The 22509-nt window shown below is 52.4% G+C and overlaps 1 protein-coding gene across 1 annotated transcript; it reads left to right on the top strand.

Moving 5' to 3' along the window:
* The first annotated feature begins 725 nt into the window (after nt 1-725).
* Nucleotides 726-17181, top strand: LOC121168201 (cytosolic phospholipase A2 delta-like). Its single transcript, XM_040998086.1, has 20 exons — nt 726-755; nt 847-919; nt 1068-1204; nt 1738-1869; nt 2358-2398; nt 2678-2720; nt 3667-3730; nt 3894-4024; nt 4674-4784; nt 4914-4951; nt 5117-5252; nt 5547-5683; nt 7630-7852; nt 12939-13056; nt 13502-13639; nt 13868-13975; nt 14108-14305; nt 14561-14727; nt 15235-15421; nt 16086-17181. Exons 1-20 carry the CDS (start codon nt 726-728, stop codon nt 16316-16318), a joined length of 2445 nt encoding a protein of 814 aa, XP_040854020.1. The 3' UTR covers nt 16319-17181.
* Nucleotides 17182-22509: the final 5328 nt, after the last annotated feature.

The raw sequence follows: 22509 nt of genomic DNA, 5'->3' as shown, positions 1-22509 counted from the left end.
GGCAATGAGGCTTGGTGTCCAGGAAGTCGTTGAACCCTGCCAGAGCCCAACTGGGGCTCCAAGCCTGCCAGAGGTGACCCTGCTGCTGATCCTGAGAAGGCAGAATCAAGGCTGCATGGCAGGGTGTGTGGCCAGAGGGGCTAGGCTGGGGCTGGGTGGGAAGCTGACAGGCCCAGTAGGGACACTGGTGCAGTTCCTACTGGGGAAAGATATAGGGGCAGGACCCCAAGTCAGAAGCCATGTTGCCACAGTTCCTTGTGGGGAATGGAGACTGAAGCTTCTTCCTGTGGGCAGGCCTGTGGGCTTACAGGGTCTGCTCCTAGATGTGGCTCTGACCTGTGGGTCCCCCATCCACCCAACAGCAGTACCCAGGGAGCTCCCTTTCCAAGTGAGCTGAGCTGAGACCATCCTTATGGGCCAATCAGTTCCAGAAAAACTGCTCCTTAGTCTTACCGGGCTCTGAGACCTTTGCAAGGTCCCCAGGAAACGTCACACAGCTGGGCCCCAGGAAGAACAGCACCCTTAGGGCACCCCTGATTCCTGTATTCCTGCAGTTGCTTAGTTCTTGACCCAGGCAGTACAGGTGAACTGATCATTCCCATAGGCCCTGTGGGTGTCATAGCCTCCTGAGTTTGGGGGCTTACCCTCCCTGTGTCCATTGCCTTGGCCCTCTGTACTTGTAATCCTGTCCTAAACGGAAAGAATTCCCAAGAAGTCTACCCGAGATGGTCTGCAGTCCTGCATTGGGCCCCAAGGTCAACAGGCAAGCTAGCAAGAGATGTGTGACCCCTAGAAGACAGGCCCTGAGGTTGCATGAGGCAGCTACAGTAGGATGTTTCTCTCCAGGGGGAAGCCTCTGCCTGCTGGCGGCTCACTGTGAAGGTGCTGGAGGCACGGCGCCTGCACCGGGCAGACCTGTGTGAGTATCTGTCCCCTGGGATCCCACAGGGTTTAGTCTGGACCAGGAGGGCACACTGTCACCACAAGGGCCTCAGTGTGAGAGCCCTGGGGGAGGAGGGCCATGAGGCAGGCTCTGTCCCAACCTCAACTTCTCTCGGCTTTGGCAGTGAGCGAGGCTGATGCGTACGTGATCCTGCAGCTGCCGACAGCACCCGGAGTCAAGTTCAGGACCAGGACAGTGCCCGACTGCAGCCACCCCGTGTGGAATGAGACCTTCAGTTTCCTAGTCCAGAGACAGGTCAAGGTGAAGGCCAGTGTGTGTGTGTGTGTGTGTGTGTGTGTGTGTGTGTGTGTGCCCCCAAGGCTCAACAGGAGGAATTGGGGAGGTGGGTGACTCCCTGACCTGCATGGGTTGTGCCCACGCCAAGCAGCTGTAGCACCCACCTCTGGCAGCCCATGGTTCCTCCTGAGGCCTCTGGGGACAGTCAGGGAGTCTCTGCTTTTGTGGGCTGGTGACACTGCAGGCCCCGCCCTCAGCAGAGGGCATACCTTAGGAAACTGACCAAACCAGGGAAGGACAGAGGGAGAGAGAATGTAGTCTGGTGAAATTTTGATTTTGGATAGATACCAACCCTAGGAGAAGAAGGGAAACTAGAGTGTTTGCTGGATTCCCTTATCTTGGCTTGGCAAGATTTGTGGCTATTTGGAAGTAGGCAAGTCCTGGGGTTGTCGTCACATCGTCTCTCCTGGCTTTGGACCTCAAATCACTGTCCTGCCAAGGTGTGCTATTGGGCAAGTGGGAGGGTCATGTGCTCGGTGGCTGTTCTGGGTCCCTAGAATGTTCTGGAGCTGAGCATCTACGACGAGGACTCAGTGACGGAGGACGACATCTGCTCCAAGTTCTTCTATGATGTCATAGATGTCCCCCCTGGCCAGTGGCTCCGCAAGACCCTCTCTTCAAGTCTCCAGGTGCGTGGGCAGGGCTCTGGGTCCCACCTCCCTGGGGTGCTTGTCTATTAGCAGCAGGGAAAAAGGCTTACCTGGGCAATGACACAGGGGGCTTGCCCAGAGGAGCTCTGTGCTCTGCAGGTGGCTGCCAGCCCCCATGTTCACTCTTGGAACCACGTAGGATCCCTCACCCCTGCTGCCACGGGGGGGCGGGTGGGTGATGAGGGCGTCATTTGGGGAGATTTGACCAGGAGCAGGTCTCGGGAAGCCTTGGGCCTACGTCGGCTGTGTGCCCCTCTGGTCCCTGAGTTTGGGGGGTCTGTTCTCTGTACACATGATGATGAGTGAGCCAGCGGGGCAGCCCTGCTCACCCTGCTCCTGTTTCTTTCTGGTCCGCAGGATGGACATGGTGACTGGGGGCTGATGAGAACACTGTGTTAGACGGGTGTCAACTGGATCACACCCCTGCCCACACACACATGCCACCTGTTCTTCCCTTTTTACCTCAGGGACAAGAGGAGCTGGATGTAGAGTTCCTGATGGAAAAATTGTGAGTCTTGTCATGCAGCCCCGGAGGGAGTGACCGGACCCCTGGCAGGGCTGGGGCAGGGTTAGGGGACCCATTAGAGTTGCCATCCACTTTGGCTCCACCTGCCCTGCCTTCTTCCTTCTCCTCTCTTTCTTCGTCCTTCTCCTTTGGCTGAACCTTGATGAGGCCTTCGAGGTCCCTCAGCGTTGCTGAGGAGACCCCCATGGGCAGGAACATGGTGGGGAGGAGTTGGGCCAATGCCTTTGGTGGGGTGGGACTCAGGGGTTTTGCCATTTGCAGGTCAGACCGTCCAGAAAGCCTCTTCACCAACGGTGTCCTTGTGGTGAGCACTTTCCCTGGCTTACTTGGGCAAGGGGCCAGAGAAGGTGGGGGCTTGAAGGAGCCTAAAGCTAAAGGACACTTGGAGAGGGGGAGGAGGGGCCCTGCTGGGAGCGCCAGGGGCTGCTGGGTAGGATGGTGATGAAGTTGTCAGGGAGTCACTCTGAGTCCTTCCCTGGAAGCAACAGATCAGGATCGCTCAGTGTTAATACAAAAGTCATGAGCCTCTTGAGGGGTTTGCCATGCGATTTGCGGGCAACCCTGGAGACCATCAGTGTGCTGCAGTAAACAGGCATGGCCACAAGGTGGCGGGCGAGGCCTGAGGATCTTTCCACTCAGGGTCTGGGATTCAGATAGCAGGAGTGGCAGCAGTTGAGGTGAGTTGGGGCTAGCCGCCCTGGTGTCTGGGAGAATGTAGGGAGAGTCCAGGATTGAGGCAAACGCTGTCCGGGACCTGCAGGTGCCTGGTTGGTGGTCCAGCATTACCTCCTAAAACCCTGCATTAACACAAAATGACACTAAGGCAGCGGCTATCAACCAGCTGCTTTGCAGAGAGCATGGGGCACCCAACTCTGGTGGCCCTAGGACGACGGGTCGTCACACACAGCTAGAAATATGTACTCCAGCCCCACCTACAGAGCAGCATGGAGAAGGACCTGCTTTGCCGGGTCAGGGAGGGGCATTGGAGTGTACTGGGGCTGGGGATGTTCAGAGATGACTCAGGTGAGCTAGGGGTGGCAGGTGGGAGATGAGGCTCCCTGGGAACAGCAGTGCAGCTGTAGAGGCAGGTTGGAGGCAGGGTGAAGGTTTTGGCCTCCTGGTCTCATGGGGCACTCACTTGTCCTGTGTTATGTGGTGTGTCTGGGACAGTGGCACTTAGAGGGATGAGGCTGAGGAGGAGACCTCAGCTTGTCCCGTACAGCCCTCTGCCCACGTGCTGTGTGTCCTAGGCCCGAGAGCTGGCCTGCCTGGATGTGCGTGTGGACAGAGCCGGCAGTGTCTCAGCAGTCACAGGTGAGATCTGCTCAGCCTGGAACAGGGGCCTCAGCAGGGTCCTGCTCAGACAGAATCGGGCTGCCTGGGCTGCTCCATGCCACACATTACTGCAGGATATCCAGGCCCAAGGGGCCCTCCAGGCTATGCTGATATCATGCCAGCGACCCCCCTCTCTCTCTAGATCAGGCCGAGCTGGAACTGGAACTGAAGGGGTCCTACGAAGACACACAGACGGCCGCCCTGAGCACAGCCTCCGCCTTCTGCTTCCACTACCTGGCGGCTCAAGATGCAGAGCTGAGTGGGTGCCTGAGGGTGGGTGTTGACCTTGCGCTCTCCCCACGACCCTGTCCCTCCCTCTGCCCAGGTCAGGTGCCCTTGTCCCTACGCCCCAATCGGCCATCCCACCCCCCCCACCACACACACGCCTGTTCTCAGGGGTCTCAGCGTGGGGCTGGGATGGTATGCCAGCTGTCCAGTGTGCAGTCCAGTGGCTCTGCACAGCGGGGGTCTGTCGCACCCTGAGGCCCCCTCACTGTGCTCCCTGCTCCCCCCTCCCTGGGTGCTGCAGCCATCCTTGTTTTTGTAATGCAGCAAGTGCTCCCCCTTCCCCATGCCTGGTCTGCGCCTCAGCTCAGACACTTCTTGCAAGGAACCCTGCACCAGGGCCGTTTGTTCCAGCAGAGCACCCAGAGCCCGCCTGTGGTTAACTCTGATGTGTCTCGCTGCTGGCTCCCCATCACAGCTGCTTCCCAGTTTGCCGATTGTGATTCCGTCACAGCAATGGCTTCACCCTCACACAGTGTCGGCTTCTATGTGTTCAATTTATTCTGTCCCCACCTTAGTCGTGGCCATTGGTACACCTGCTTCTGCAAACCCAGAAAGGGACTGCGCCACTGCTGTCTTCAGTGTAGACATTCTCAGTAAAGATTGGCTCTGTAAACCAAAGAATGGTTCCCTCCAGGGCTTGACGAGCAGTGGCTGGAACTCACACCACTCAGCTGGGCGCCTCCTTGTGCCACTGAAGTCCCTGGCCATGGGGAAGGAGGTGACTGTGCATGTTCCTGCTACAAATGTGAGTGGCTTAGACTGGGCCGGAAGTGGCAGCGAGGGTGAAAGTGGGGAGCCCCAAGGCCCCAGGGGATATCCACATTTTGCTCAAGGTCTAGAACATACCAAGCAGGGTCTCCTGTTTTGATTTCAGGCCTCAGGAGTGAGGCTGCAGCTCCAGGCAGGAGGCTGGTAAGGGACAATCCTACTTAGAGGGGGGCTGGGAAGGGGATGCCATGAATTGGGTGTCTTGGGGGGTGGGTTGGGGTGGGAGGTTATTGGGCAGCTTGGTGTGCACTTCACTTGTAGCTGGCACAGGGAGGTGCCCCTTGAACCCCAAGTTCTTTGTTGCCGCAGCCCCAAGGAGCTGGCCGTGCGGCTGGGCTGCGGGCTGTGCACAGAGGAGCAGGCCTTCCTGAGCAGGCGGAAGCAGGTGGTGGCCAAGGCCCTGAAGGAGGTGCTGCAGCTGGACAGAGACCTGCAGGAGGATGAGGTCTGGGGGCTGTGCCTGGTCGGGGCGGGGGTGGAGACCAATGCCTCATGGGAGTGTGACATTCCCACGCCCTCCGCAGATGCCCCAGGGTTGGGGTGAGCTGTAGGCATTTAGCCCCCTTGGGCAGTGTTCCAAGCTGGAAGCTGTCACTTTCTAGGGAGGGGCTGGCCACTGGTGCTAACACTAGAGGCTCCTTCTGTGGTGGCAGAGCACAGGGACAGGGCCCTGGGTGAGGCAGGTGGCTGCTTCTCCGGCTTCTGGAGAGACAGCAGCCCGTGTCTGCATGTGGTCCAGGTTCCTGTCGTGGGCATTGTGGCCACAGGAGGAGGCGCCAGGGCCATGACCTCGCTCTATGGCCACCTCTTGGCCCTGCAGAAGCTGGGCCTCCTGGACTGCGTGACCTACTTCAGTGGCACTTCAGGCTCAACATGGTGAGGGCCTGGGTGCTGGGGCTGCGGGGGTGGGGGGCATGGGGGACAGGCTCAATATGGTGAGGGCCTGGGCACTAGGATATAGAGGGGAGGTCATGAAAAGGGGCAGCAATGCCGGGGGTGGGGGACACTCTGTACTGGGAAACCCAGGTGTGTGGGGGCTGTGCGGTCTAGTGCCACATGGCCTGCCTGAAATGGAGGCGCATACTGTAGGGAAGGCCTGCTTAAGTGCTAGTGGGGTAGGGAGGGTCTGTGATATCACTGAGGAACCATACCCTGGCTGATCCAGAAGAAGCTGAGTGGGAGGCCTGGTGGCACCACTGCAGGCCAGGGTCAGCTGACTCATCTCCAATATGGGTGCAATGGAGTCCATATTCCAAAGGCCCAGAGAGGGACAGCCCACGTAAGCCCCTCACAGGCACAAGGGGTCTTCAGAAAGTTCATGGAAAGTGGAGTTCAGAGACAAGTTTATTTTATGAACTTCAGGAAAGACACATTATGAGAAAAATCTAGACATAGACATAAAAAATTTTTTTGGCCAAAAATAAATGTCTTTTAAAAAATATTTATCACTTTCATTTGAAAGGCAGATTTATAGAGAGAGAGCTTTCATCTGCTGTTTCACTTCCCAAATGGCCATAATGGCCAGAGCTGAGCTGATCTGAAGCCAGGAGCCAGGAGCTTCCTCCAGGTCTCCCATGTGGGTGCAGGATCCCAAGGACTTGAGTCTTCCTCCTCTGTTTTCCCAGGTTGTAAGCAGGAAGTTGGTCAGAAGTGGAGTAGCCGGGACTAGAACTAGCACCCATCTGAGTTATCAACCAGTGCTGCAGGTGGAGGATTTCTTTGTTTTATTTTATTACTATTATTTTTAAGTTATGCTAACTTCAGTTGGTCTGAGGTAGTTTCCGGTCTGGTGAGACAGCACAAATAAGGACATTGGAGTCAGAAGATGGTGCTTTGACCTAAAGACAGCATTGCCTCCCTCCACACCTGTCCTGCCTATGAAGAGGCAGGACACTTTCCTGTTAGTTTCATTCTTTGAACATGCCTGGGAGGAGTAACAGAGGTATGCCCCTCAGAGGAGTTCAGATGACAGCTGTTGGCACACAGAGGCTTCAAGGACTGGCTTGTGAAGGTGGGAGTAGGGTCCAGGGTGGTCCGGGATGGTAGCCACTAGCCCTGGCTCTCCACACTGAGATGTGTCCTCAGTGAATTCTGAAGACTCAGTTTGGAAAACAGTACACGTGCAGTCAATAACTTTTTATATCAATTCCATGATTACAAGATAAACTTTTACATGTATTTTATGAAATGTATTCAAGCTAGTTTTTGCTGGTTTCTCCCTAGATTGTGTGTGTGTATGTGTGTGTGTGTGTGTGTGTGTGTGTGTGTGTGTGTTGATCATTAGTTGTGTATGTGGCTCATACTCCATTAAAAGTAATTACCACTGGGACCCAGCATTGTGGTCCAGTGAGTTAAACTACCACCTGCAGTACTGGCATCCCATGTGGGCACTGGTTCCAGTTCTGGCTGTTCCATATCTGATTCAGCTCCCTGGTAATGTGCCTGGGAAAGCAGCAGAGCACAGCTCAGGTGGTTGGGCCCTATATCTACTTGTGAGACCTGGAAGAATCTCCTGGATCCTGGTTTTGACTTGGGTCAGCTCTGGCCATTTTGGGGCATGAACCAGCATATGGAAGGGTGTACACATGCTCTCTCGCATGCGTGCACACTCTCTCTCTCTGTAACTCTACCTTTGAAATAAGTAAACAAGTCTTAAACAAGTGACTAGCACCACTGTGGGAGAAAAGCTCTGACACATTTTCCAGACAGCCAGGACTTTGGTAGCTGGAGTGCATGCTGGGGGCAGCTGGTAAGTGCAAGGCGGGGTTGCAGTGTCCCAAGCTGGGCCTTGCCTGTTACTAACCTGTGCCTTGTTGTCCCAGGGCAATGGCCCACCTGTACGGGGACCCTGAGTGGTCACAAAAGGACCTGAAGGGACCCATCAGCCATGCCCGGGAGCACCTGGCCAAGAGCAAGCTGGACGCCTTCTCCCCAGAGCGCCTGGCGAGCTACAAGCAGGAGCTAGAGCTGAGAGCCAAGCAGGGGCACCCCATAACCTTCGTGGACCTGTGGGCCCTGGTGCTGGAGTTCATGCTGCACGGCCAGGTAGGAACCCTGCATGCCCTGGACAGTACAAGTGTGCACCTGCAGGGCTGGAGCAATGGAGGCCCCTTCTTAAGGGATGTGGGCGCTAACTTTCTGGGTCAGGTGATCCAATTACTTGCCACACAGAGGAAGTTTCTGGATCTCCCAAGAGCTAGGGACCCACTAGTGTCAATCAAGTAAGCAGAGTTTTTGTGTTGTTTGGATCAGGGAGCTTGCAAGAGCTGCTTTTATTCTATCACCCTACTGCCCTCCATCCTCAGAGCAGTGATAGAGGTCTGTGTTTTGGAGCCAGACAAGAAATCCAATGTTAGTGTGTGGTGGAAGCTTGTTGTAGTGCCCAAGGTAACTACCATCCCAGTTTCAGGTTTATCATATCTATCTATCTATCTATCTATCTATCTATCTAATCTCTCTCTATATATATTCTTATGAATATCTGTGATATCTATTTTATATACCTTTGTTATATGCACCTTTATTACACATGTTGAAGATACACAAGATATTCTTTGTATAAGCAATTCTATTTGGGAAGCACAGACACAGAGCACTCTACTGGTTCACTCAACTAGTCAAGGCTGGACCAAAGCTGGAGCCAAAAGCAGGAACTCAGTCAAGGTCTTTCAAGTCACTGGCAGGCATTCAGTTACTGCTCCTCCCAGGATCTGCATGGCAGGGAGCTGGAGCCAGGAGCCAGGAGCCAGGGCCAGAATCAAGCCCAGGTATCTCATGCAGGAAGTGGCCATTTTCACTACTGGGCCACATGCCCACTCCCTGTGTGAACAGTTCTGTGCAGGACTCAATGGACACATGGATAAGAGTGCCCTCAGCACTGAAGACAGGTAGGTAGTAGCTGACTCATGGGGCTGCTGGGTCTATGCATGTCCAGCTTCCCTAGCCATCAGCAAATTGTTTTCCAAGGGCATTAACTCCCATGGGAAGGATTCATCTGTTGTATGAAAGGAAGTTCATTGCAGTTTTTTTTTTTTGCATTTGCATTTGCTTGATTGAGATTTGACCATATTTTCAGGTTTATCTTCAAGGGTTCTTTTCTTTTTTTCATGAATCACATACTGAAATCTCTTCTCACTTTTAAAATTTAATTTTTAAATATTAATTTTGACTATCAATCCTTTATAGTGGCCTTGGTGGATAATCTTAATATAATATAGTTTATTCTTCTCTTTGTGGTCTGTGCTTTGGGTAACCTTTGTTCTCCTGAGTTGTAGGATACCATCCTGTGTATTCTTACACTAGTTGTAAAGCCTGGCTGCTTGAGGAGTGCATCTGATGCAATGGTTACGATGGAGCACCAGCACCATGTAGTGGAGTGCCTGGAGGAGAATCTCAGCTTCTCTGCTTTTGAGGGGCAACAAAATAGTTGGGGCCCTGCCACTGCAGTGTGGAACCTGGGTTGAGTTCCCTCCTGGCTCCTGGCTTCAGCCTGGCCTTGGCCCAGCCGCTGAAGGCATTTGGGAGTGAATCAGCAGCAGCTGGGACACATTTCTATCTGTGTCTCCCTGCCTTTCCAATAAATAAGCTCATTATTTTAAGATGGTCTATTTCTCTTTTTAAGAAAGTTCCTTTATTTTTATTGAAAGGTAGATCTTACAGAGAGGAGGAGAGACAGATAAAGATCTTCCATCCTCAAGTTTACTTTCCAAATGGCCACAATGGCCAGAACTGAGCTCATCCAAACCAGCACCCAGGAGCTTTTCCAGGTCTCCCATGTGGGGGCAGGGTCCCAAGGATTTGGGTCATTCTCTACTGCTTTCCCAGGCCACAAGCAGAGAGCTAGATTCAAAGTGGAGTACCCCATATGAGATCCTGGCATTTGAAAGGGGGAGGATTAGCCAATTGAGCCATCACACTGAGCCCAGATTATTTTTTTTTCTTGTGAATAAGACTTTGTATAATACATCCAGAATTTATCTGTAGGTATCATGCAAATGGGAATTTAACTGCTTTCACATATGGACAGCAGAATTCCCAAGTTCATTTACTTTTTGTCTTTAAATATATTATTTGAAAGCCAGATATCTATCTATCTATCTATCTATCTATCTATGGAGAAATGTATAAATGGAGAAAGCTTCCATTAGCTGGTTCACACCCCAAATGACTGCAACAGGTAGGGCTGGACCAGGTCAAAGCCAGGATCCTGGAACTCCATTTAGATCTCCAATGAAAGTGGCAGGGGCCTAAATACTTGAGCCAACAAGCACTGCTATCTCAGGTGCATCAGCAGGAAGTTGGATTGGAAGTGGAGCAGTCAGGACTCAAACTTATAAACATACGGGATGCCAGCATCCCAGTCAGAAGATAAACCCACTGTGCTGCAATTCTGACCCTTCCCTGGTTCATTTGATGAAGGTTTTCTCCCAGAGTGATTCACACTGCTGCTTCTGTCATGTTTGGGGGCCCTATATTCCTGGGACTCTTCCTGAGCTCTCTCTGCTATTCTGACAAGATAGGTTCTCCACCACTTTGCCTCCACACATGGCTTTGTATAATGAACCTTGGTGTCTCTGGGGGCACGGTTACCCCATTGCCACCCTGGTCCTCCCTGTGAATTACTGTGGCCCCTCTTGGCCCTTGGCTCTTCCTGTCCATGACAGTCAGCCAGTCCACTTTCATGAAATGGCATTAAACTTACAAAACAGAACACAATTAACTGAAATTTTCTTTAACGAGAATGCACTTTTTAGAAGATTTATTTGTTTGAAAGGCAGAGTTAGAGGGAGACACACACAATGAGAGAGAGATCCTCCATTGCTGGTTCTCTCTTCTGATGATGCAATGCTGGGGCTTTGCAGCTTCTGCCACTTTTCCAGGCACATGAGCAGGGAGCTTGCTATGGAGGCAGAGCAGCAGGGACCGGAGCTGGCTCTGGAATCCCGTGTCACCAGCCTGTGGATCTGCTGGATCCACTGTTTAAGTTCATGCTGTGTCTTGAAGACATCGTGTTTTAGTAGCTGAGTGTTCTGTCTGGAGGCAGCAGTTGCTTACTGTAAGGTGGAAGAAGCTCATTTTAACAGTTCAGTTTATGAGATTTAATCCCAGGCTATAAAATAGTTTTACTTAATTATCACTTGATCCTCTAATGATAACTTTTTGAATGATCTTATGTGCAAAATTTATAGGCATTTTTATGGGTTGATTTTTTTAAAAGATTTATTTATTTATTGGAATGTCAGATATACAAAGAGGAGGAGAGACAGAGAGGAAGATCTTCCATCCGATGATTCACTCCCCAAGAGGCAGCAACAGCTGGAGCTGAGCCGATCCGAAGCCAGGATCCAGGAGCTCTTCTGGGTCTCTCATGCGGGTGCAGGGTCCCAAGGCTTTGGGCCATCCTCAACTGCTTTCCCAGGCCACAAGCAGGGAGCTGGATGGGAAGTGGAGCTGCCGGGATTAGAACCGGTGCCCATACAGGATCCCTGCGTGTTCAAGGCGAGGACTTTAGCTGCTAGGCCACGCCCCCGGGCTATGGGTTGATTTTTAAAAATTTCTTTGTGAGTTGGAGGGAAGGAGGGGAGAGGGAGTGAACCTGTATCTCCTGGTTCACTCCCCACATGGCAGCAAAGGTCAGGGTTGGGCCGAGTCAATGCCATGAGCCAGAAACCCCATCTGGAACTCCCTTGTGGCTGGCAGGAGCCCAAGCACCTACCATCCTCTGCTACTTCCCTAGGCACGTTAGCAGGGAAGCACGTCAGAGGTGGAGCAGTTTGAATTCAAAATAGTGGTTCCAATATGGGATTCTGGCATCACAGGTGTTGGCTTAACCCTCTGTGCCACAGTGCTAGTCCTGAATGAAAGATTTTGCATGCCCTTTTGTGTATTCCATAGATGTGCAAAAAACAGCCACTCAAGGTCATCAATGTATCATGCTCCCATACTTCCAATGTAACCCTTAAGTGCTCAGTGTTCTGCTGAGTTCATAGTAGCTACTGGCCACTGGGCAGCAGGACCCTGAGAGTCCTGTCCATCAGAGGGGTCCCAGGTGCTGTTTCAGTGGTAGAAAGGCATTCTGGCCCTTCCCCAAGCAGTCATAGGCAGATATTGTGTCACTGTAGGAGAGGGCAGGTTTTCTATAATAAGCAGGCTTAACAATCAGAAAGATTTGGAGAACAGACAACCAACACCCTTTCCTCACTGTCATATGCACACATCTACATCACGAGGGCTGAGCTGGAGAGAGAGAGAGAATATCTTTCATCTGCTTGTTCATTCCCCAAATGACCACAAGGACCAGGGCTGGGACAGGCAAAACCAGGAGCCAAAAACCAAATCCAGTTCTCCCACATGGATACAGGGGCCCAAGCATTTTTGATAACGTCCACTGCTTTGCCAGACTCATTAGCAGGGAGCTGGGATGGAAATAGAGCAGCAGCTGGGGCAAGAACTGACGGACTTACAGGATGCGGGTGTCAAGGCAGCAGCTGTTAATCCATGGCATCACAACAATGGTCCCATGGGAGATCTTTTTATAAGACAAATTCCAAAGGATTTTCTGATAGATTGATTCTCTGAAGAGACCCCAAATCAGCAGGTTTAACACACTCCTTAGGCAGTATTGAGAGCTGACAGGACCGACTGGGAACACCCTCGGTGTGACTAGACTCCCCATCCAGCCTGAAGAAACCAAGAGGGGAGACGACTCCTGGTGTGTGTCTTGCTCTGATGGAATGGGCTCCGGGTGGGTGGTATTAACCCTGCAGCAAAAGCCTTGCCTAGGCGCTGCCCTGGCAGTCCCCACCACTGACCCTGCTGGTGCTGGAGATGAGCCCCCTTTACATTTTTTCACTGCTAGGACCCAGGGAGGCCTGGGAAATCTCCAACCTCATAAAGGCAAGCCACAGTTCTTGCCTTTGAGTATAGAGGTTGAGGTTTCCACAGAAGAGAAAACAAGAAGGCAAGAATCAACAACAGGGCACAACCCCACACTGTGCAAGACTGAGCCTGAATTGCACCCATCCACACAGGACCCCCAGATCCTGGTGGAGCTGCCTCCCCACCCCAGACCATGTCCTGGTAGAATTGATGTCCCCAGCCTCACCAAGGCCCTTGTACCCTTTCTCCCCAGGTGATGGACCAGAAGCTGTCAGGACAGAGAGCTGCGCTAGAGCGGGGTCAGAACCCACTGCCCCTCTACTTGAGCCTCAATGTCAAAGAGAACAATCTGGAGACCCTTGACTTCAAAGGTACAGCCCTGACCACTCCACCCTCCAAGGTCCATGTTCCCCAGATCCTAAGCACCCCATATGGGCGCCGGTTCTAATCCTGGCAGTTCCACTTCCCATCCAGCTCCCTGCTTGTGGCCTGGCAAAGCAGTTGAGGACGACCTAGAAGCTTTGGCACCCTGCACCCAAGTCTCAATCTCAAACCCAAACTGTTCAATCTTCTGGAAGGGTGTGAGTGTGATGGGCTCCAAGGCCAGCCAGGGCAGAGCCAGCGCTCAAGGCTGGGGGCATTCAGAGCAGCCCCAGGACTGGTAACAGGAAACAGCCCACAGCCGAGCCTTCTGCACACTTGCTGAGTTGGTCAGCTGAGGCCTGCTTGGGAGAAATGTCCTGGGCCCCTGGCAGAGCCAGGCTCCTCTCCTCCCCCCAGCCTATTCTGCTCATGCCCTATCTTGCATCCCATCAGAGTGGGTGGAGTTCTCCCCCTACGAGGTTGGATTCCTGAAGTACGGGGCCTCCGTGCCCCCCGAGCTCTTCGGCTCTGAGTTCTTCATGGGGCGGCTGATGAAGAAGCTGCCTGAGCCCCGGATCTGCTTCCTGGAAGGTAAGTGGGTCCTCATGAGGCCCTGGTCCAGTTGTCCACTAAGACATGCATCCTATGGTTCAGATGAGGGCAGAGTTTCCAGGGCAAGAAGGTTGGGCCATGGGCAGTACTATCCTGAGGAGCCCTCACTCTGCTCACGTTCCCATCAGCACCCAAGGATGTGACCGTGGAGGGAGGCAGGCTGCTGGGAGCCCAGGGCTGATGTCTCTTGTGGGATTTGACCTGCAGCTATCTGGAGCAACATTTTCTCCCTGAACTTGCTGGATGCCTGGTATGGCCTCACCAGCTCCGGGGAGGCCTGGAAGTACCACATCAAGGAGAAGATCAGGAACATGGGTAGGAGGGGAGACACCAGAAGGAAGCCTGGCATGAGGCTGGGCGCTGAGCATCTGAGGTGGGGGTGGGAGGGTAAGAGAGGGCAGGTGTTTCTAGGCAGCTCTGGACCAACATCTGTTTCTCTGACTGCAGAGACGGAGCGCACCCCGGCCTCCCCACAGGTTGCCTTGCAGAAGGAGGCATCATGGCTGCAGCCTGGCACGGCCCTGGCCCAGGCATTCAAGGGCTTCCTGACAGGCAGGCCGCTCCACCAGCACAGCGCCAACTTTCTCCAGGGCCTGCAGCTGCACCAGGACTACTGTAACCACCAGGACTTCTCCACCTGGGCAGGTAAGGGGCTATGGCCAAGTGTCACCATGTAGAGCAAGCTTGGTCTTCTGGGTGGGAGTAGACTGTGGCTGGCAGAGGCCTTGAATGGGGACTGGGGAGTCACAGAATCTGCTTTTGGGGTATGGTCTTGAGAAGATCCCATTGGGGGGTCTGGACTGGAGCCTGGGGATATTCATGGGTAAGCAAGATCCACAGAGTTAAATGTGCTCAGGAGTGGGTAGCTGAGATACCTGTGTCCCCTGCTTCTCCCACCAGACTGCCAGCTGGATTCTAACCCTGGCCAACTGACCCCTGGGGAGCCCCAGCTCTGTCTGGTGGATGCCAGCTACTTCATCAACACCAGCTGTCCCACCATGTTCTGCCCAGGCCGCAGGCTGGACCTCATTCTCTCCTTGGACTACTCTCCATCCTCACCCTTTGAGGTGCTGCTGGTCGCCCCATGGGATCCCCGGGGCTTGGCTGGGTTGGTCAAACCCCAGGCCCAAGGAGTAGGATCTCTGAGCCAGCTCCATTCCTGCTGGTTCCTCACAGGCTCCTGCCAGGGCCCTGGGCTGGGAAGGGTTGGGACTGTAGGTTCTCATAGCAGGTGAATCGGGAGGAACTAGGAGGAGAGCTGGGAGGAGAGCCCAAATGTCTCCATGTTCTCCCTCAGACTTCTTAGGTGATGTTGTTTTGGGTAGGGTTGGGAGGAGAGCAACCAGTGTATGTGTGATGGAGGGAAGGGAGGCACAGGGCTGTGTCTGCCAAGCAGCAGTGCAGTCACCAGGGGCCCTTACTGGGCTGGACCAGGAGCAGAAGAGAACCCAACAGGTGTTCTGAACCTTAGTGAGCAAGCTGGGGTTGAGATGGAGCTAGCATCTCCAAGGGTGCTGATGGTGGCAGAAGGGGGTGGGGACCTGGCTGCCCATTGGGCCACCCTCTGCCAGCAGGCGTTACAGCAGACAGAGTTGTACTGCCGAGCCCTGGGGCTGCCCTTCCCCCGCGTGGAGCTCAGCCCTCAGGACCAACAGGAACCCCGCGAGTGCCACCTCTTCTCGGACCCCACCTGCCCCGAGGCCCCTGTCCTGCTGCACTTCCCGCTTGTCAATGCTTCCTTCAAGGACCACTCAGCCCCCGGTGAGATGGCCCCTCTTCCAGCAGCCAGTCAACCCTGGCTCTATCCGGGACCTCCCAGGTTCTGTCTGGGACCCCTTGCCTGCTGCCCCTTATAGGAAGGACAGTCTGCCCTGAGTAAGGCCCCAGCCTGCATCCCTACACCCAGATAGGAGACTCACCTCCCCTGCCTGTGCTGCTGACACCACGTCCCCATAGGGTCCACGGAGCTGGTATCTTCTCTGTCGCCATCCCTGGCTCCTCTGGCCTCTGTCATCTTAACCCAACTCTGAGGCCAACTGGCTGGGCTCTGGCCTCTCCCTAGGGAACCCTGAGATGTGAACCTTCGCCCCCTTCCTCCTTCTTCTGTCTTCTCAGCCACTTGTCAGAATTCCATCTGCTTTGGGTGGGAAGCAAAGCACCTCGCAGCCTTGATTGCCAGCTTCCTGGCTCCCACAGTCTTCCCACTTCCATCTTAATGTGCTCAGCTCACATCCTGGAATTCTATAGAATTTTTTTTTTTCTCGGTAAAGACTGCTTCTTGAACTTTAAAAAGCCACCCCTTTGTTTCCACTGTGAGCTTTGAGAATCTATTCGTGAATAGAATTGCCTTCCTTGTTCTGGCTTGGTCCTAACTTGGCCCTGGGCCTCAGTGTCCTGACCCTGACCCTCTCCCACCCCTGGGCAGGTATCCGGCGCCGCCCCACAGAGCTCCAGGCTGGTCAAGTGGATCTCACCGGGCCCACCTCCCCCTATGCCCTGCTCAACATGACCTATAGGGAGGAGGACTTTGACCGCCTGCTGCAGCTCAGCGACTACAACATGTGCAGCAGCCAGAGCATCATCCTGCAGGCCCTGAGGAACGCGCTGAAGCACCGGGCCTCAGAGCTGAGGCTTCCAGGCACCCAGACCTCAGGCTGATGAGACCCCAAAACCCTGAGGGTCACACGCTGTCCCTCCAGAGGCTAGGGGCTGAATCCAGTTCTCTGGAGTTCCCTGGCTCTGCCATGCTGCTGGGTTCGCTGCCCAGAGTGGCCTGCACCCTTCCTGCCCTCCCTCCAGAGTTCCCCCTTTGTTCCTCCCTGCCTTGAGAAAAGTTGAGAAGAAACTCTCCAGGCCAGTGTATGGCGGTCCTAGCAGACGAGCTTTCCACAGCATCACATTCATGCATCTGAGGCAGCTTCAGGCATGGAGACTCCCAGCATACCTTGCTCACTCTCCTTCTCCTTCTTCTCTTTCTCCTTCCCAATCCGCCACCTCCTCCCAGTCTAGCACCTTGCTCTGTCTCAATTTACCCCGTAATATTTTACTCTTTGAATACTACTGTAAATGGAATTATTTTCTCAAATTTCACTTTCGGAATGTTTGTTGTGATTTTATAGAAATGCATTTGACTTTGGTAGATTGGTTTTGTATTTTGTAGTCTCACTGAACTTTCTGTACTAGCTCTGGTACTTTTTTGGTGAATTCCCTGGAAAAGTTTATACACAGTCATGTTATCTGCCATTAGAGATAGTTTCACTTCTTCTCAGATCTGAATGTCTTTTAATTCTTTTTCTTGCCTAATTGCCTCAGCCAGGCTCTCCAGAACAATGCTGAATAGATGTGGCAAGAGCTGATGGCTTTTGTCTCATTCCTGTTACAGGCCAGAAGCATAAAGTGTTTCACTGTTCACTGTGATACTGACTCACTGTGGGTTTCCCTTAATTGTTCTTTTTTAGTTTGAGGAAGTTCCCTTCTCTCCCTGGCTTATTGACTGCCTGATTAATATGACTTTATTTCTGCTGAAACAGATGTGGATCGTGTCCTATATTCTGTATGTGGCTTTACATTCATTGATTTTGGATATCAAACTACCCTTGCGTGCCTGGGACAAATCCCACTTGATCATGGCATTGGAACCCTTTTTGTATTATTGCTGGCACATTTGCTTCCCACATTCATGGGACCTCCCTCAGTCACATCGTGGAAGTCAGTGAGAACCAGAGACAGAGTGAATCTCTAAAGGGGAAAAGAGACCAGTTCTGTGACAGATCTGATTCAGAGGGTTAAGGAAAGTGAAGACCCATACAAGGCTCGGAAGATGGCTTCAAGGAGACATCTGGCCGTGGGTGCGGGAGCATGGGCTCACCGAGGAGCACCTGCTGATGTGTTTGAGACTACATTAGAGGAAGGCTACGAGAATGGGAGTGTGGGAGCGTGGGCGTGTGGAGTCCTAAAGCCGTCAGCTCCAGCTCTGAAGGTAAAAGGCACGAGAGTGGTCAAGAGGAGAACGACGCAGCCAGGGTCCGCACAGCCAGGGTTCCAGGCAAGACCCGGCAGACCTGCAGGTCAGCTTGAACATCCGCTGTAGGGTGTGAGATGCCCTGTCCAAGGTCACACGGCAAATCCAGGACGCGACGGACACACGTGGCTCGGGGCTGGCTGTGGTTCTCCTCGCTCCTTCAGGGAACAGCGTCCCGCTGCCCCGTGAGGAGCCCGAGGAGCCCGTGGAGCCCCTGGAGCCCGTGGAGCCCGTGGAGCCCGGGAAGCCCGGGAAGCCTGTCCGCCCGCTTAGCACACGCGCCCCAGGGCTCCGGCTGACTCCGCCCCGATTCAAGAGGAGGCTAGGTAGCTTGGGCCTGGCCAATCAGAACAGCGGGTGCTGAAGTTCCTTGATCACTGTGATTGGTTTAGAAATGATTAGGTGACCCGGAACGGCCAATGAGATGCCAGCAGGCTTTCGGCAGGGGATGGACGTGCGCGTGCTCTGTGTCTGGCCTTGAGGCGGCCGGGTGGAAGTGAGGCCGATGAGGCTGCTGCCCTCTCGTTCTGAGGGAGGGAAGTCTGAGAGGGTGGAGCTGTGACAGAGGGCCAAGCCTGGAGACAGAGAGACACCCGGCGTGTCAAGTGTCGATTTAAGGTCAAGCCAGTCCCTCTGCGAACCACTGCACGGTCAGTTCCAGAATGTTCTTCCTGTGCCAGTCCTGCCCACTCTCCCTTTTGGGTCTCTTTTGCACTAGGCTCCATATCACTCACCTTCAAGAAGCTAGAATAAACTACCAAAAAAAAAAATGTTAAATGGAAAAGAGAGTGTTGGGTTCAGAATTCCAACACGGAAACAAAAAGCAAACCTGAGAGCTTTTTGCCATGGCACCGCCAGTCAAAAGATGGCGAGATTAGACTGGCAGTCTCCAGTGACCCCGGATGTGCGTGCCAGGAGGCAGAAGTCTGCAGCCACATCATGTGTTTTGGCAGAAAACCAGCACCAGTGCCACTGTAGGGGAGCGAATAGATAAATGACAGTCCATTCTAAGAATGGAATGCTGTACAGCAAGAATCAGAAATGAACCATGGCTTCACACATGAGCAGGCAAGAACCTCAGAGTGAAAAAAGAGAGTGTGACTGGATTTGTACCCCAAGAGCCTAAACTTACCGCAAGTTATTTAGGATTACAACTAAATATATAGTGAGCCTAACAAAAAGTGAGGAAATGATAACCAATTAGCTGTGCCCACCCACACAGAAATTTCAACAGCATTGATAATATTCAATTTTAAGCTGAGTGAGAGGGGGCCCGAGTTCATATTGAGGATATATACTTTATGACCTCTCATCTTGTAGATGTGATATATTCAATTGTGTGTGGAAAGCATTTCCTCGTCAAAGACTTCAGAGACCTGTCCAGCCCTGTGTGCAAGGGGCGGAGGCTCATGCCGATGGTGGCACTGACAGCACACCCTGTAGGCTGAGCACAGCTAAGCATTTGCATTTTCCATTGTGCTATTTTCCTCTGCAGCCCAATGAGATAAGTACTGTGCTGCAGCTAGGTCCTGAGGTTGTAGTTGGTGACTGCTCAGAGAGCCAGCCAGAGGTGGGAGACACAAACTGGGCTGCTTGTATTTCTACAGGCAGGACACGCACCTGACAAACCTCAGTTCCAGGGCAGAACTCTGGGCATCTCAAATTGGGCAGCATGTCGGAAGCCCAGAGGCTGAGAGGAGGGCTTGTGCCCGACTTCCCCAAGATCAAAGGGGGAGAGAGGGGTAGCTTTTTGAAACTGAAGGAATTTCTGAGATGGGGGGAGGGATTTCACAGCAGAAAATAGAGAAGGCTCCAGTGGCTCTGGGGCAAGCTGCTCATCCCACTTCACAGCTGACCTGGAGCAGGGAAGCAGGGGCAGGGAACTGGCAACCCTGACCCAGCCCAGATACAGGAAGGTGGAGAGAGCACCTGTGGGTGTAATACCCTCCCTGACCAGTGTAAGCACCTACCAATATTTTGGGCTTCTGCTAGTCAAAAAAAAAACAACCTGTCCCTCTCGTGGGAATGGATGAGGAACTGGGCTGGAAGGATTCACCTTCAGCCAGAGAATCCCTGGAGAAAGGGCAAATCCTTGGCTGGTTTCAGCACTCCCTGAGGGAGGGGGCTTGTCTATAGAAAGGAACCTTGTGTGAGTGTGGAGCAGCTTAGCGCATTCCATCAAAGAAGGTGGAAAAGATCTTGACTGTGGGGGAGGGCTGGGGTTCACATCCTGCCTCTGTGCCTTGAAATGATAACTGAGCTTCTTTAAGCCAAAGGAGGCAGCAATAGCATCTCCACAGCTTTGCTGGAAGGATTACACAGAATCCAGTATGTGAAGAATCTGGCCTAACACCTGACACAGCATAACTTTGTGTTACGCGGTAGTTATTACTTTAAAGTTTTTGTCTTTATTTTAGAAATGAACATGAATCCTAATTGGATACAGCTCCATGGAGATGGAACACTTTGATATTTTAAACTTATTTGTTTATTTGAGAGACGAGTTCACTCAAATATCCACTGGTTCACTCTCAGAATGGCTGGGGCTGGGCTGACACTGAAGCTAGGAGCCAGAGCTCAAAGCAGGTCTCTCACATGAACAGCAGGAACACAGCTACCTGAGTCATCACCACTGCTTCACAGGGTCTGCCTTAGCAGGAAACTGGAGTCAGGAGCTAGACATGGGTGTCCAACACAGGCCCTCCAGTGTGGGACATGGGCATCCTAACTGGCCTCTTAACCACTAGATCAAATGCCCTCCCTGGCATGCAGCACTTTTATTTACACAAATGTTCACTGATTCAAATATAACTTGGGTCCTGTCTTATGTATAATGCCTGGTTTGGAAAGGCAAGAATAACTTTGTGCAAAGGGTCTGGGGACAGATTAATTCAGGTGGCTACCACCGTGGGAGCATGTTGTCAAGTAACTTGGCAGACAAACCTGTTGAGTGTAGGGTATTTGGGTCCCAAGAGCATAGCACACAGTATCACGGTGCGAACACACTTAAAAAATTTATGTATTTGAAAGGCAGAATTACAGAGCAAGAAAGCTCGCATCTGCTGGTTTTACTTCCCAGATGGCCACAACAGCCAGGACTGGGCCAAGCTGAAGTTGGAAGATCACTTGTGTCTCCCACATGGATGCAGAGACCCAATTGCTGGAGCCATCCTCAGCTGCTCTTCCAGGCACCTTTAGCAGAGAGCTGCTTTGGAAGTGGAGAAGCCAAGATTTGAACTGAATATATGGTGCTGCAGGTGGTAATTTAACCCACCATGCCCCAATACTGGTCCCATTATAATATCTACCTTTAAATCAAAGTGGCTCAGACTGGTGTGGTGGCTCAGCAAGCTAAACCTTCACATGCAGCGCCAGCATCTCATATGGGTGCCAGGTCCTGTCTGATGTTCCACTCCCAGTCAAGCACCCTGCTCATGGTCTGGAAAGGCAGTGGAGGATGACTTTATTTTTTATACCCCTGCACCCACTTTGGAGACCTAGAAGAAGTTTTTGGCTCCTGATCAGCTCAACTCTGTCTGAAATGGCCATTTGGGGAGTGAACAGGCAGATGAATGATCTCTGCCTATGTTTCCTTCTTTCTCTGTAAAGTCTGTCTTTCCAATAAAAAAAGTTTAATAAATCTTTTTAAAAAGTTAATGTGGCAGCCTTATATATTAACTGGCAGTTATATTTAAAGAAGAACATAATACAGAGCAAAATTCAAAAGACATGCATGCTTAGGAAAGGGACCAGCACCGTGATGGTGGCACAACAAGTTTTGCTACTGTCTACAATACCAGCATCCCATGGTAGAGTGCCATTGCAAGTCCCAGCTGCTCCACTTCTGATCCATTTTCCTACTGATGCATTGGGAAGGTAGTACAAGACAGCCCACATACCCGTGCTACCCACATGGACCAAGATGGAGTTCCTGAATCCTGGCTTTGCCCTGGTCCATGCATGTCAAGTAACAAAAGTGATCCAAGTTCAGTGGTTTCACAGTGGAGGGGAGGAGAGCAGGGAGAGTAGAGTACAGTGGACTCTCTGCGATGCTGGCCGTGTTCTGCTTCTTGATCAGGATGCTGGCTACGCAGGTGTAGTCAGTGGCATCTTAGGCTGTTTTCTGTTGTGATAACTGAACATCTGAGGCTGAGTGATTTATGAAGACAAATTTATTTCATATCGTTTTAGCGGCTGGGAAGTTTAATGAGGAGGGGGGTGCCCTATGGGCTGTGCACCTCCTGGCTGGCAGCTCCCTGCAAAGTCTCCAGGCATTACAAGATGAGAGGGCTCCCAAAAGACAATCCAAGTGGTCCACTATGGTGATAGCCCATTCATGAAGACTGAGTCCCCAAGACCCAGTTAACTCCCAAAGGTCCCACCTGCAGACACCATTAATGTACGGCTTTGAGTACTGAGTCTCCAGCAGATGAATTTTGGGGAACATAAGTCAAAGACACTGCAACTGATAAAAAACCTGTCAAAACAGTTTACGGAAAATGCATATTGCGAAAGAGCATATGTATGGCTTTCAAATTTTTCTTTGCACCAAAATAGACTTGTCTTTTAATTTCATTTTCTTTTTGAAGAATCCGTCAATTAAAAATTTGCTAAAATAAGACAAAACAAAAAAAAAGCCCGGGGGTGCCAGCATCTCCAGGATGGATTTTTGTAGCCTTTGATTTGTGCTTGCCCAGTAGGTGGTTCCATCACTCTTCTCTCTTCTCTAGCTCCTGTCTGGCAGCAGCCTCAGGAACCAAGGTGTGGCCAGCATGGGTCTGTCTCGGCACATCATCTCCCTGGCGCCAGGAGGCACACACATAACTTA

Source organism: Ochotona curzoniae, unplaced genomic scaffold (genome assembly GCF_017591425.1).
Source record: "Ochotona curzoniae isolate NIBS_2020 unplaced genomic scaffold, NIBS_Ocur_1.0 patch75, whole genome shotgun sequence".
Classification (NCBI taxonomy): domain Eukaryota; kingdom Metazoa; phylum Chordata; class Mammalia; order Lagomorpha; family Ochotonidae; genus Ochotona; species Ochotona curzoniae.
Note: the sequence above shows the minus strand (reverse complement) of the source record. Positions and strands in the feature narration are given on the sequence as shown.

Coding starts and splice junctions, on each gene's coding strand:
- LOC121168201 (XM_040998086.1), top strand. CDS start 726: ATGGTCTGCAGTCCTGCATTGGGCCCCAAG. Junction 13,057..13,501: donor GGAGACCCTTGACTTCAAAG/GTACAGCCCTGA, acceptor GCATCCCATCAG/AGTGGGTGGAGTTCTCCCCC. Junction 13,640..13,867: donor CCGGATCTGCTTCCTGGAAG/GTAAGTGGGTCC, acceptor TTTGACCTGCAG/CTATCTGGAGCAACATTTTC.